Source organism: Sinocyclocheilus rhinocerous, unplaced genomic scaffold, assembly GCF_001515625.1.
Source record: "Sinocyclocheilus rhinocerous isolate Xijiao unplaced genomic scaffold, SAMN03320098_v1.1 scaffold648, whole genome shotgun sequence".
NCBI lineage: Eukaryota > Metazoa > Chordata > Actinopteri > Cypriniformes > Cyprinidae > Sinocyclocheilus > Sinocyclocheilus rhinocerous.
This window is the reverse complement of record NW_015633536.1, coordinates 119,241-133,836: the sequence shown is the minus strand read 5'-3', so window position 1 is coordinate 133,836 and position 14,596 is coordinate 119,241. Positions and strand designations below refer to the sequence as shown.

The window sequence follows — 14,596 nt, the reverse complement described above, 5'->3', positions numbered from 1 at the left end:
CTGGCGGAAATCCAATACAGCTCACCATCCAAATAACAGCATTCCTCCAGTAAAGCACAGAGGTGGTAATATCCTGTTATTATTTGGGGGAGTATATTTTCTCTGCAGCAGGGACTGGAGCACTTGTCAGGACAGAAGGAAAAATATAAGGGGCAAAATACCGTCAAATTCTTGAGGACAATTTGCTGCCCTCTGCCAGAAAGATGTCAAGAGAATGGTAAGAAGGTTTACCTTCCAACATGACAATGACCCAAAGCACACAGCAAAACTGAGCACACAGTGGTTGAAGGAGAAAAAGGTGAATGTTCTTGCATGGCCTAGTCAGAGCCCAGACTTAAACCCCACTGAAAATCTGTGGAATGACTGCAGTCCACAAATGGTCACCATCAAATTTAACTGAACTTGAAGAGTTCTGCTCAAGTCTAGATGTGCAAAGTTAGTAGAGACAAATCCCAACAGACTAAAGGCTGTAATTAAAGTAAAAGGTGGTTCAACAAAATACTGACACAAGGGGGTGATCTGAGTAAATACAGCTGGATAAAACAAAAAATGTGTCCATCTTTATTTCAGGCTGCAAAGCAACAAGATGTGATTATTTTAAAGGTGGTGATTCTTTTCCCACTGTACGTCCCTTTGTAGAGCAGAAAATCTCACCGTCAACAGAAGAATTTTTCATCCTGTTTAAAAAATTTATTTGCTCTCTTTGTTTCTGTCTTACTCTGTTCCTCACACAGAAGAAGATGAGGGCTATTGATTAAGCCTGCTTTAATTTAATGTATCTGTCAGTTTTAACTGAAAAAAAGGATGAATGAATGTGTAATGAAGTCAGTGGGTGGTAAAAGCGGGAACACTGAGATACTATAGCCACAATAATATTCTGTTGTTCTTGACACAGGGGCTTTTGACCTCTCGCTTATCAATATATATACACACATAAACAGTCTGTGAGTACTGTTGAGTTAGGTGGTCTGGCAATATATGCCCTCCCCTGTACCATGTTGCTGAATGATTATATATACATATAATTCATATATCATATTTACACTAGTGTTCAAAAGTTTGGGCTCAGTGAGACTTTTATTCAGCAAATATGAGTTAATTTGATCACAAATGACAATAAAGACTTTTATAATGTTACAAAGTATTTCTATTTCAAAGCATATTAAAATGATTTCTATAGGATCATGTGACACTGAAGACTGCAGTATAGGTTGCTGAAAATTCAATGTTGCCTTGATAGGAATCAATTACATTTAAAAATATATTAAAACAGAAAACAGTTATTTTGAATTGTAGTAATATTTCACAATATTAATGTTTTTACTGTATTTTTTATCCAAAAAAGGCAGCCTGTCTGAGAATAAGAGGCTTATTTAAAAGCATTAAAAATCTTATTGACTCCACACTTTGAACGGTAGTGTACATGCTACTCCAAGGTACTTCAGATAATACAATGGCACATGTACCACAAAATACTACTGGTATTATCATGGTACTGTATTTTTGTGTATTTTTGTAAGTGATTTCTGAGATTTCTGTGCAGGATTGGCTGAACAGTTTCAGTGTGCTTGCTAAACTATTGTGCAGTTCTTATTATAGCTCAAGGTTGTTGTTTGAGGAGAGCAACGCTGTAATATCTCTCTATGGGAGTAAGATGTTCTCACTTTGTTCATTAATTATGAAGCAATTATTCTGAATCCTGTACTTAAAGTTTACACCCTCAGTGGCATTTACATTGGCGCTACAAAACATCATTAATAATGCATGAAATGATGATGTATTTTGGGTGTGTGCTTGTTTACTGTATGTCAGTGTTATACAAATCCTGGCGGGAATTACAGATGAATACACACAAGTTCATTCAAATTAAATTCTTGTTGTTTAGAGTCATAGTTTCACAGCGCGTGTGCATGTGTTCAAGTAATTAAAATAAAAATTATGTAAGTGTGTTTAAAAAAATAGCACTGTGTCACTCTATTTTCCTCTCTCTACAGGAAAACAATCGAGGTGAAGATTATAGATGATGAAGAATATGAAAAGAACAAGACCTTCAGCATTGAGTTAGGAGAGCCAGTGCTACTAGAGATTGGACAGAAACATGGTAAATTGTGTAAAATATGTGTGTTTTCAAACATCTGAATGTTAGAGTTCTGCAGTAATTAGAGCTGAATTTAAATGAATTTAAAATTTCAATTCATTTTCTGAACTTGAATTGATTGTTAATGTTGCAGAATTATAATTTAAATTTGAATTTTAATAGGATTAAGATGGAATGAACATCACTTAATTTAGAAAGATAGTTGAGGGAGAAGCAGACAGAGGGTGAACACAGGGTTTGAGCAGTGAGACATGGAAGGTTGGTGCGATAGTGAGGAGGAAGTTCAAGCCTGTATGTGACCTCGTTGATCTGCCTCCGGATGGTGAATGGTCCGATATAGCGGGGACTCAGCTTGCGGCAAGGCAGTCGGAGACGAATGTCCCGCGTGGATAACCACACCTTATCTCCCGGCTGGTATTGTGGAGTAGGTCTGTGGTGAACATCTGCTTGAGCTTGGTGTCTCCGAACTGCCTGCTGGAGATGGACATGCGCGGAGTCCCAGACCCTCTCGCTCTCTCTGAACCAGTGATCCACCACTGGAACGTCCGAGGGTTCTCCCGTCCACGTGAATAGGGGAGGTTGGTAACAGAGTAAGCACTGAAACGGGGTGAGGCCGGTGGTTTGCTGCCTGAGGGAGTTTTGTGCGTACTCGGCCCAGGGAAGGTAAAGGCTCCAGCGGTTATGGTTGTTGTGGCATATCCGGAGATGAGGCTTACTGATACGCCGAGGAGATGGAAGAAGGCCCTCCAGACCCGGGAGATGAACTGGGGCCCACGATCGGAGATGATGTCCTCCGGGATGCCGAAATTGCGAAAGACTTGGTGGAATAACTGTGTTGCGGTTTCCATGGCAGTGGGTAATTTTCTGAGGGGGAGAAATTTACATCCTTTCGAGAATCGGTCGACAACTACGAGGATGCATGTGTAAGATTTGGACTCGGGGAGATTGGTGACGAAGTCGACTCCGATGTGGGACCAGGGCCGGTGAGGTATGGGAAGTAATGGCCTGACTGTTACTCTCCCACATGGACTGAGCCCAGTGAAGAGCGCGGCCGACGAGATGAGAGATCATGAAGGCAACTTTGGCGCGGTCATTGGGAAAGGCGTGTGACTGCATCTCGAAGTATAGGGAACATTGTAACAAAAAGCCACCACAATACGCCGCCTCACCAGAGAAGATAGCGGGCCGTGCCATGGGACTGTGGGAGGCAGACACAACGGGCGTACGGATGGCTTGGATTAAATCCTCCAGTGAAGTGGGGTTCTGTGGTTGTGGCTCCATGGAGGGTTTGACAAAGTGTAACTGCAGTGACGGAGTATTTGAGCTAGTGTTGATGAGGTGGTGACAGGTGTGGCTGATTAGTACTCCGGTGATTGTGAACGGGTGTGTGAGGTGATTGGGCCTGACGAGGCTGGACTATCCCTGACAGCCATATAGATATTTTAATATCTCTTTTTTTCCCATCCATTTTTTGTCCAGGCAATCATTATTTCAAGCTTTAAATGGTTTAATCCAAGTCTTCTAAAAAGACAAGTTTGCTTTATATGATGAACAGATTTTAATATAGGCTTTTATTTACATACATATAAACATTGATCAATTACCATTACAAAAATCTCAATCTTAAACATTTGCTCATTCTGTGTATTTGTGTCTTTAAAATAGGGTAACTTTGTTGCAAAAGCTCACAGCAAAAGGAAGCATGATTTAAAATTTGATTTCAAACTCAATTTAATTTACAAAAAAAGACAAGCGCACAGTCAGTAATAAAATACAAATTATAAAACAAATGACCTCAATTCAGTTGAGGTGTTCAAAATATGACACCACTGAATTTTTATAGGCAGTGTTTTAAGAGCCATATATGCCGTTGGATAAATGGAACATCAGATGGCTTTGACCTGTAATATCTGTACAATGTAGTGATGCAGTTAGACAGACTAGGATATTTATGTGCAAATCATACAAATATCCCATTGAAAAACATTTCTAGCATACTTACATTGTAAAGAAATTAAAGTTCCATTTTTGATAGTTGAAAGACTTTCTGGTGCATTTCACTTACAGCCAATAAAATTTCCAGTAGCATTCTCATCGGTCAGGCGTGGATCTATTCTGAATGGTTGAAAACTTTTCACAAAGTTTAATCCAGGAGCAAAGATGAATAATTTCTAGCACGGAGAGATCGCGATTGCACACAGTCTGAGTGCGCACAAGCAATATTGGAGTGAGAGGACAGGCAGTAGTTCATTTGTATAAGTTAGGCCTATTTGAGAGCTCGCGTCCAATTTTCTGCGATTACTGTGTTCTCATGTTACAATAAAGTGGCACATTTGCGCAGGAATGATTAAAATTATGCGGAATACCCCTGTGTGTATGTGTATATATATATATATATATATATATATATAGTGGCAATACCCATAAACAAAGAATAACCAAATTAGTGTTTAATATAGGTAAAGTTGGTGTGTGGACAACATTTGTGTGTGTGGATCTTCAATTTACTGTCCATTAAATCTCAGGATGTCACACCTTTGCTATTCGGATATATAGAAATAAAAGATTGTTTGCTAATTAGCCATTGGAGTACACCAAACGGAAGCAGCTGAATGTCTCCTGTTTTATTTACACCAGGAGCCGTGTTTTTGTGCCACTTTTTGCTTCACATTTTCAGATAATATCTAAAAATTGAAGCTTGCAAATGAGCAGTGCAGACGAAGCTGCAAATAAAACGATTGTGGAGGTCATTTAATGAGGACAACATGAACAAAGTGATGAAAGATGAAAGGTTACAGATAAAAGAAAGGAAAAAAGGCTAAATTAAAATACAGAAGTGAATGAATTGAGCGTTCAGGATGAGCAGCTGTTACATAATGCTCTTTTCAGCTTTAAGAAATATTTTTAATGGAGTAAAAATAATTTCTTTCTCTCCCTCTTAGCATGCATCATTTCAAATCCCCTGGCTTAGTAAATAATGTGTACTGTAGGAAATATGCTTACAGTAAAGGATTAAAGACTTATACCTGCAGGCTTTGAAGTTTGTTACCTGAGGAAATAATTGGCTGTCTCTGTATCACCTTGTGTTAGCAGTGTGACTGGAGGCTCTCCCTATTCTCTACATTATTTATACAGCCTTCTCTGGCAATGACCCTTCCATCTAAAATGCCTTACTTTACAATTCAATTAGCACAATGGCACTCATAAGATTTATGAAATTTCCTGCTTGTCAGTTTCAGAAATTGCAAAGTGTATTATACCATCCAGCCATCAATCCCTGTTATTCCTGCTCATTTTTATTAGCGCTGATCATTTTCATGAGGCTTAATATCCACATTGTACTAGCTGGACAAATAAAGGGGATATGTTTCTAATAAGTTTTTCTTTGTCATGTTTGTGTATGTTTAGGAGACTCTAATGAGAATAAGCCAGAGGAAGAGGAAGTAGCTAAAATGGGATGTCCTAGTCTGGGAGAACATACCAGATTGGATGTGGTGATTGAAGAGTCTTACGAATTTAAGGTAACACTGCCTCTAAAACCTTTAAGTGATGCAATAATGAAACAAGATGAATTTCAAATCTTTTTTAGTAATGCATACTGATTAATGTGTAATATTTAAGCTGTATCACCACAGTAATGCTAATATATCAGTATTATTGTGAGTGTATGTAACAGTTCAATAAATATAATATGTAAATAGAAATATTTTCACCAACAAAAATAGTTCCAAGCAAAGCCAAAGCATCCAGCTGTGCAACACACAGACTGAAAGCTGGTCTGGAACAGTTCTTGATACGTGGCTGCAACTGTGTGTGTGTGTGTGTGTGTGTGTGTGTAGAGTACAGTGGATAAGCTCATTAAGAAGACTAACCTGGCTCTGGTAGTCGGCAGCAGTAGCTGGAGAGAGCAGTTTGTTAGTGCTGTGACTGTGAGTGCAGGTATGATACTTCCTGTTTGTTCACCCTTTACAGTTTGTACATGGGCATTATCATTCATCACTGAGACGCTTGTACAACTGTGAATATGTATTAATGCCTTTTCAACTTATGAAAAAATAGGTTCTTGATTTATACATCTACTGTGTATGGTTAACAATATAAACTAAAGTTCAAAAGTTTGGGGTCAGTATGATCGTTTTTTGTTTTTGTTTTTTGTTTTCCTGTTTGCTTGCTTCTTGATATTTACATAAGTCACATTGTCTAGTCAAATGTTACTGTTCAAAAGTTTGGGGTCAGTATGATCGTTTTTTGTTTTTGTTTTTTTGTTTTCGAGAGAGAAATTAGTACTTTTATTCAGCAAGGACACATGATCAAATTGATCAAAAGTTATATTTATAATGTTACAAAATATTTCTATTTCAAATAAACTCTGTTCTTTTGAACTTTTTATTCTTCAGAGAATGCTGAAAAAATATCACGTTTTCCCACCAATATATTAAGCAGGACAACTATTTTCAAAATTGGTAATAATAAGAAATGTTTTTTTGTGCACCAAATCAGCATATGAAAATTATTTCATGGCTGCTGAATTCAGCTTTGCCATCACAGGGATAAATTCCATTTTAAATTAAAACTAAAAAAATATTTTAAAATATTACAGTTCATACTGTATCAGTATGATACAATGTCAAAAGACACTTCCTTCAAAACATTAAAAAATCCAACTGAACCCTAAAGTTTTGAACGTTAGACTATGTTGTGCTGTATCTGTTTGAATCTCTATGAAAATATCAAGCGTATTTACCTTAATGTTCTTTTATGAGTCAAAAGGTGATTTTGCACAGCTGAGTTAAGACTGCTTTGTTCCTGCTCAAAATTTAGTGTAAAGGTGCAATGCCGCATAAAAGCCAGACTACTGCTCAGACCCACCTCAGCCCCTTGTATCAAAGCATACAGTTGTAATTACTGTGGAAATGCATTTATGCCACCTCTGAGCAGCATTAAATTCTTGACGGCGGTCACAGGCGATCTTGCCTCCCACTTTGGGTGCACTATTGGCCTGAAGGATTCAGTCACCGCCGTGGTCTTTGTTGCCCTGGGGACGTCTATCCCAGGTTAGTCAAGTCAAGTCATCTTTATTTACAATATATATCGCTTTATACAATACAGATTGTTTCAAAACTGCCTTGCGGTGATAAACAAGAAAATAATGATTTGATGATGCAAACAAAATTCAATTCTGCTGTAAAACAGCTCTAAAAAGACAGTAGTAAACAGTCTTTATTCAGCTGAAATTAGTTCAGTGTTGATTCAGTTCAGTTCAGTGTCCAAGAAAAATGTGCCCAAATTCAATTGCTTGTTACCAAGTTTCAAATAATACAAAGAAATGGCATCTGGCTTCCACATACAAATCCAAGCTGCAGTATGTGTTTGGTTGAGTGGTATTGACTTGTTGCTATGTGGGTTCTAGGATGTTCTGGGTCACTGAGCCCGCGTTTTGCAAATCTTCCCACATCGTGACGTAGGTATGTGGGGGCGTGTTAGAACGAGCCGTTTTAGGTAGGCGTGGTTAACTCTTAACTTTTATAAAGAATATCTCTTTGGATTTGAGACTTTAGTCTTTGCAACTTTACAGATCTTCTTTATGCACCAAGAGCTTGTAACACTCCAAAGAGAAAGGAAAAATTTTAATCGCATCATATGACCCCTTTAAAAAACATTTTGGATAATTGAAATAAAATATAAATATTAGATGGAAAAACTTAAACTAAATATAAACCTAAACAACAAAAAAAGCTGCCTTAGTTGGTAACTAAATTAAATAAATAAGGTTAAAGGGATAGTTCACCCAAAAATGAAAATTCTGTCATTAATTACTCACCCTCATGTTGTTCCAAACTTGTAAGACCTTCATTCATATTTGGTACACAAACATTCCAGGCCCAGAAACTTAGCAAGGACATTGTTAAAATAGTCTATGTGACATCAGTGGTTCAACCTTAATTTTATGAAGCTATGAGAATACTTTTTGTGCGCAAAGTGCACATGCGTCGTGATACTCTCATGAATGTGTGTCGAAGACTGACACAGAAGAGAAGAACTGTTGAATAAAGTTGTTATTTTTGTTTACTTTGCACATAGTAGTTGCATTGCTGTCTATACAGGGTCAGAAGGCTCTCGGATTTCATCAAAATATCTTAATTTATGTTCCGAAGATGAACGAAGGTCTTATGAGTTTGGAACGACATGAGGGCGAGTAATTAATGTCAGAATTTTCTTTTTTGGGTGAACTAACCCTTTAACTTGAAGTACTTAAATGACTAAAACTAAAATCAATAAAAATAAAGTTAAATAGAAAAATTTTAATACACAAAGTAAAACTGACAAATAATAAAATAATAAAATTACTAAATCTTAAAGAGCAGGTCATATGGGTTTTTGAAAAATATCTTTTTTTTGCAGTTTGTGTCGTAGCTATCCTTCAATCTAAACAGTCTGCAAAGTTGTTAATCAAAAAAGTGCATGATAAATAAAGATATTGTCTCTCAAAAGAAAGAGTCGACTCTGAACCGCCTTAACGAGTCGTCATATTTTCGAATCTTCCGCCTGTTACCTATATACGTCACAAGGTAACACATTTGCATAATCCCCGCCTGTCCGTGAAATACGAACACTCTCACCTTCCCACAAACACTTCCGCTAGTTACTTAGCTAGTGTGTTTACATCATGTCGAGAAGACGCTGTGTTTTCAGCCTCACTGGACATTCTAACACAGTTCCCACACGTGCACCTCAAATAAGTAAATAATAATAATAATAATGAATGCAATAAAACTGCTGTCACATCACGTAAAGTACCACATACAAAGTTTAAACTTACCACCGAGAAACACCCTGCTCAAGTCGTGCTTGCGATGGAGTTTCCGGTTGAGCGACTGCATCGATATCATCCTTGGACTCGGGCTCGAATTGATAAGGTAATATTGATGCCATTTTTGTAACCTTATAGCATCTAACCCTTCGGAGCAAAAAATAAATTATGGTAATGGGCATTTTGTTTCCGACATGCATTGTATATGGAAAGACCAATCACAACAGACTTGGCCAGCTGACCAATCAGAGCAGAGTACTGTAGGCTTATGGAAGGGAGGGTTTACAGACCTTAAGCTCAGAACTGCTTTGAACGAATCATTTCGAAATCATTGAAAAATTATTCTAATATTAAATGTATATTCTGAGAAAATTACAATGTTTTCTGAGCTTAGATGCATTTAAACCTATTGTAGGGGACTCCAACACAATATTAGGACACTTTAAAATACCATATGACCTGCTCTTTAAAATTAAAACTGAAAATATAAAAATTAAAGCTAATTCAAAATATTACTATAATAGTACATAAATAATACTGAAATAATCTACGTACTGTACATGCCATGCCTGTATAACCTAGCAGACACTTTAGACATAGAGCAGGTGAATGAATTTGGCCATGTATGTTTTAGTGCGGCTGGTTATTAGAGCAGAAGGGCATTGATGTGTGGCTTATCTCATCTTCAGGTCATGTGTTTGCAGCTGGTGTATATGTGTTTGTATGTGTCTGTTTTTCCCCTTTGATTCTGTTCATTACACTCACCTGAACCCTTTCTCTTTTCTCTCTTCCTCCTTTTTCTTTCTCTTCCTTTTCTCTCAGTTCCTCTTTTGCTTTTGTCTTTTGCTTACCCCTTTCCCTTTTGTTGACCTCCTTTCTGATACTTCCCACTTCTATTACAGTCAAAACCCACTCGGTTTTATTTCATACAATAACAAGCAGGGTTCCCACGCTTTCATGAAAACCAGATTCAAGGACTTTCAAAGACTTTTTAAAGCACCATTTATGTTATATCATGCTCCTATCAAATTCCCACCCCAGCATTTGTAGCATCATGAAAGACCTCTTACCACTTAATATTAATATTTACATGAAAAATTTCAGAGTAATAATGATGTTTTGAATGTGTAGGTTTCATAAATTTAGACCGTTTTGAGCGGTCATGTTAAAAGGAATTTAAAGGGATAGTTCACCCAAAAAATGAAAATTAGCAATTAAAACTCACCCCCGAGGCATCCTAGGTGTATATGACTTTCTTCTTTCAGATGAATCCAATCGGAGTTATATTAAAAATTGTCTTTGATCTTCCAAGCTGTTTAATGGCAGTCAGCGGGTGTTGCAGTTTATCAGTCCAAAAGAAGTGAAATAAAGCACATCCATCCATAATAAAAAGTGTCTCACACAGCTCTGGGGGTTGAACAAAGGCCACCTGTAGCGAATCGATGCGTTTTTGTAAGAAAAATATCCATATTCAAAACGTAATAATCACTTTAATCTAGCCTGCGGCAACAGTTGTACACGGAAGCAGCTCCGGGAGGATGACATAAGATGTCCACCCCCAAACATTAGCGCTGTTTCGTTCTGTCTTTGACAGCACATATAGGACCATTTTTGACATAGCACCATAAACAAAATTGATTTCAAATTTAATTCAAGCACTTTCAAGGACTTATGTTTGTTTTCAAGTACTTTCCAGGCCTTGAATCCATATGTCTGAAATTCAAGTACATTCAAGTACTTTCAAGAAGCGTGGGAACCCTGAACAAGATTTTGCTGTTTAAATCATAATTATATTAGTCTGATCATAATTTTATTTTGTCTCTTTTGCACAGACACTTTTGCCAGTAAGGTCGCTGCCATCCAAGACCAGTATGCAGACGCATCCATTGGTAATGTGACGGGCAGCAATGCTGTCAATGTTTTCCTGGGCATCGGTGTGGCGTGGACCATAGCTGCTGTATACTGGCGTACCAAGGGCAAACCTTTCCACGTTGATCCAGGTTCTCTAGCCTTCTCTGTCACACTCTTCACTGCTTTGGCTGTGGTGTGTGTCAGCGTGCTGTTGTATCGCCGGCGCCCCTCAGTGGCTGGAGGAGAGCTTGGCGGTCCACGGACTTGCAAGATATTGACGTCCTTATTTTTCATCTCCCTCTGGCTGATCTACATCCTGTTGGCCTCACTGGAAGCGTACTGCCACATCACTGGATTCTGAGGCAGCGAGGCCTCATATTCTTTCAGCTTAAAGAGGAATATAAAAAATGGCCAGTGAAGGAACATTTGTTTTGTATTAATTAGATATTTATATTTAACTTTTAAAAGGTCTGATAAGTCCGTTTTTGTAATTTTTCATTTTCTTCCATAAAGGGATAGTTCACACAAAAATAAAAATGATGTCATCATTCACAGCTTTTATGTTGTCCCATAGAACACAAAAAGTTTTTTTTTAAGAAGTTTACTTTTTGAAAACTACACGAAGGTGAGTAAATGATCACAGATTTTTCTTTTTTGTATGAACTGTCCCTTTAAATTAGTTAATGCAGTATCTTACACATCATTTTTTGTTCCCTTGCCTTAGACTTGTATTCGTCTCTTAGTGCTGTCTTAAATCTATCCAAACCAGTAACCAATGACTCATGTTTTTTGTTGGTTTTTTTTACTCCTGTTTGAGCCAATCCGAGCCTTCGGTTACTGAATGAAGGGGTTTATTTGTTTTAACACTTTTTTATGTTAAGTGTCAGTATTATTCTCATGTAACTGTAATGATAATGTTTTAAAATATATTTAAATGAACAGAATGACCAAACATGAACTTTCTATTATTAAGAGCAGACTATTGCTTGTGTAAGAAGAAAAGCATGTCTCAGGACTATATAATAATCGGACAGATGGTCTGAAAAGCATCTCAAGTTCATAATTAATCATATATCATGAATGAATGGTGACATTATTGGGAAGTCAAATAGCAAAAAGGAATAAAATGGAAAATGGACTGAAATAATCCCAAAGAGGACGGAAGAACAATCAGAAAATAATGACAGTGATGGTGCTGCATATCATTAAGAATAATTCTAATTTAAATATGTATATAATGACTGTGTGAGAGAGAAACCACTCAACCAAGAATAAACAGCTCAACTGATGTTCTCTTGAAATAGCAAACCATGTAATTGATACAATTAGCTGTCAAGTCAAGTTTATTTGTACAGCGCTTTTAGTTGAGTATCATCGGCATAACAGTGGAAACTAATCCCGTATTTTTTTATAATATTACCAAGGGGCAACATGTATATTGCAAATAGCAGAGGACCTAGGACAGATCCTTGTGGCACTCCATATTTTGCTGGTGATAATTGAGATGACTCCCCATTTAAATGAACAAGGTGGTAGCGATCGGACAGGTAGGATCTTAACCATCTTAAAGCCTGCCCTTGAATACCTGTATAGTTTTGTAATCGATCTATGAGTATGTCATGATCTATAGTGTCGAACGCAGCACTAAGATCAAGTAAAACTAGCAATGAGATGCAGCCTTGGTCTGACGCAAGAAGCAAGTCGTTTGTAATTTTAACAAGTGCAGTTTCTGTGCTATGGTGGGGCCTGATTTTAGACAATTATCTGTCTGTATCTATCTGTATTTCTCTTGTCTCTTGACGGTCACACTCCTTGACATCAAATGTTCAATAGGTACTAGCCTGTTAATATGATGTGACATTTGACATGGTGGCAAATGCTCTTACTGACTGTGTACCAAACTGTATCTCTTAGTTCACCCAAAAGTTGCAATTCTGACAGCATTTATTTACTCTCATATGATTCCAAACCCATATGACCTGTGGAACATAAAATCAAGCTGAAAAAATGATGACCTCATAATTTTTAGCTGGCTTTCACATCTGCCTTCATCCAATCAACAACTGATGGATAGAAACAAGTCCCCACCCTACATTTTTCCTTTTTCAATAATCCATTAGACTCAGATGTACCTCACAATACAGAAAAAGATGTCAATTTTTTGACACTTTTTATATTTGTTATTCTTCACAAGTGGCCCAAGTATCCAAATGCTTTTCTTCACCTACAGATATATGCAGACAAGTTATGGTTCCTGTCACTAACCAATCCTGCATACTGCTCTTGTGTTATAGAAGGAAAAAAACAGATCATGATAAAAATGATTCTTGAGCATGCACTGTATGTGTGATTGTACTTGTGTTCATGGTGCTAGTATAGCTGTGACTTTGTGACTTGTCTAAAGACGATACACTAATAGAAGAGGTTAATATGATAAGCTAACAGTTCATATGAAGTGCTCTGAGGACGCAGTCACCATGTCATCCTGTATCAGTGTGCGTGTTGCCCTTGGCTGGACTCTGTTCTGTGTCATCTGGTCCTTGTGTGAAGCATTTCTCTAATCTTTCTGTTCATTAGTCTTATGATTATTCCTTCATTAACGGTTTGATTCATTACATTGTTCATTTTTCAGTGTTTTTCATAATGAGTGAATCACCAAGTGCTTTTCTTTTCCTTTTATATAGCAGATTTTATATTTTAATTTCTCACCATGTCTCTTGGGTTGATGCATGAAACATTCTCTTACCCTTGTTAAATGTTTTAGAAGGTATTGTCCTGAAATCTTTTTTTTTAATGTCTTTTATTTTAAAAAATCTGAATTAAACATTACATATTAAATGGCTTATATCTTTTTAAGGAATGGGTGACTTTTATGTGTGCATAAAACTTCAGCAAAAAAAAAAAAAAACATTGTTAGCGACTGCTATGAATGAGTCACTGAATCATTCACTCAAACAATTTACTAACACTGATTCAAATGAAACACTGTTAATGTGTGTTGCTCGCAGACACTGGTGAAGAAACAGACAACTGCTTACACACGAAATCTTTACTTGTCACACAATTTCTGAAACCTGACACTCGAACACCAGAAACACACACCAAATCTGCAAAACCATACACTCATTCTCGGCCTTTGTCTCAGTTTTCAATTTCATAAAACACTTTTTGCAAAACACAACACACAATTCTCTATGTAGCACACAAAAATCTAACAGGAAGTATCTTGATTTCCTTTTTCAAACACAACCAATCAAAATGCCACACTAATTCATCAGTGCCTCACACTAACTCCTCACATGTGCAAACACTCATTGCTTTACTTAACACCAAGCAATCATGGCTTTAGAATAGGTCTATAAATACACATCTGCACATGGTGGATGGATTTATTTTCTTTTGTACTGTGTAATACTGTATTCACAACCACAAATGCTTACAGTAATAAAAAAGTTTGGTTTCAATATTGCTTTCGTGTTTACCGTGAATTTTTCAACATCTCTCTGCCAATTACTTTCAATCTTGAACAGAAATGTACATAGGAGCTCATGAAAGAAGAGCTTTAGGTTTTAAATAACTATGTGTATATGATATATCCAAAAATATAATACAGTTTTTCTGAATTGCTAAAACATTTCTTGAAACCATCACTCATTTTCTCAAAACCTTAAACACAAATCCAAATACTCAAACTAAATTCACGAAACCTCTGACTCTTCCATCAAAATAGTAAGGTGAATATATTGTATAGGCCTACTGTACTGCAAGAATAGTATTGTGCTGAATATTGAATAGTACTTAATGTTTGCACTTGGATACTGCAAAGATACTGCAGT

General features: G+C 37.0%; 1 protein-coding gene across 1 annotated transcript in view; it reads left to right on the top strand.

Annotated features, from left to right (window-relative positions):
- The window catches only part of LOC107744276 (sodium/calcium exchanger 1-like), a 95,236-nt gene extending 84,024 nt beyond the window's left edge, over positions 1–11,212 (top strand). The window contains exons 6-10 of the mRNA XM_016557819.1: positions 1,995–2,101; positions 5,507–5,619; positions 5,938–6,037; positions 6,973–7,152; positions 10,742–11,212. Coding sequence (XP_016413305.1) covers positions 1,995–2,101; positions 5,507–5,619; positions 5,938–6,037; positions 6,973–7,152; positions 10,742–11,121 — 880 coding nt within the window. The 3' untranslated portion in view covers positions 11,122–11,212. The remainder of the gene's footprint in view (positions 1–1,994; positions 2,102–5,506; positions 5,620–5,937; positions 6,038–6,972; positions 7,153–10,741) is intronic.
- The last annotated feature ends 3,384 nt before the right edge of the window (positions 11,213–14,596 follow it).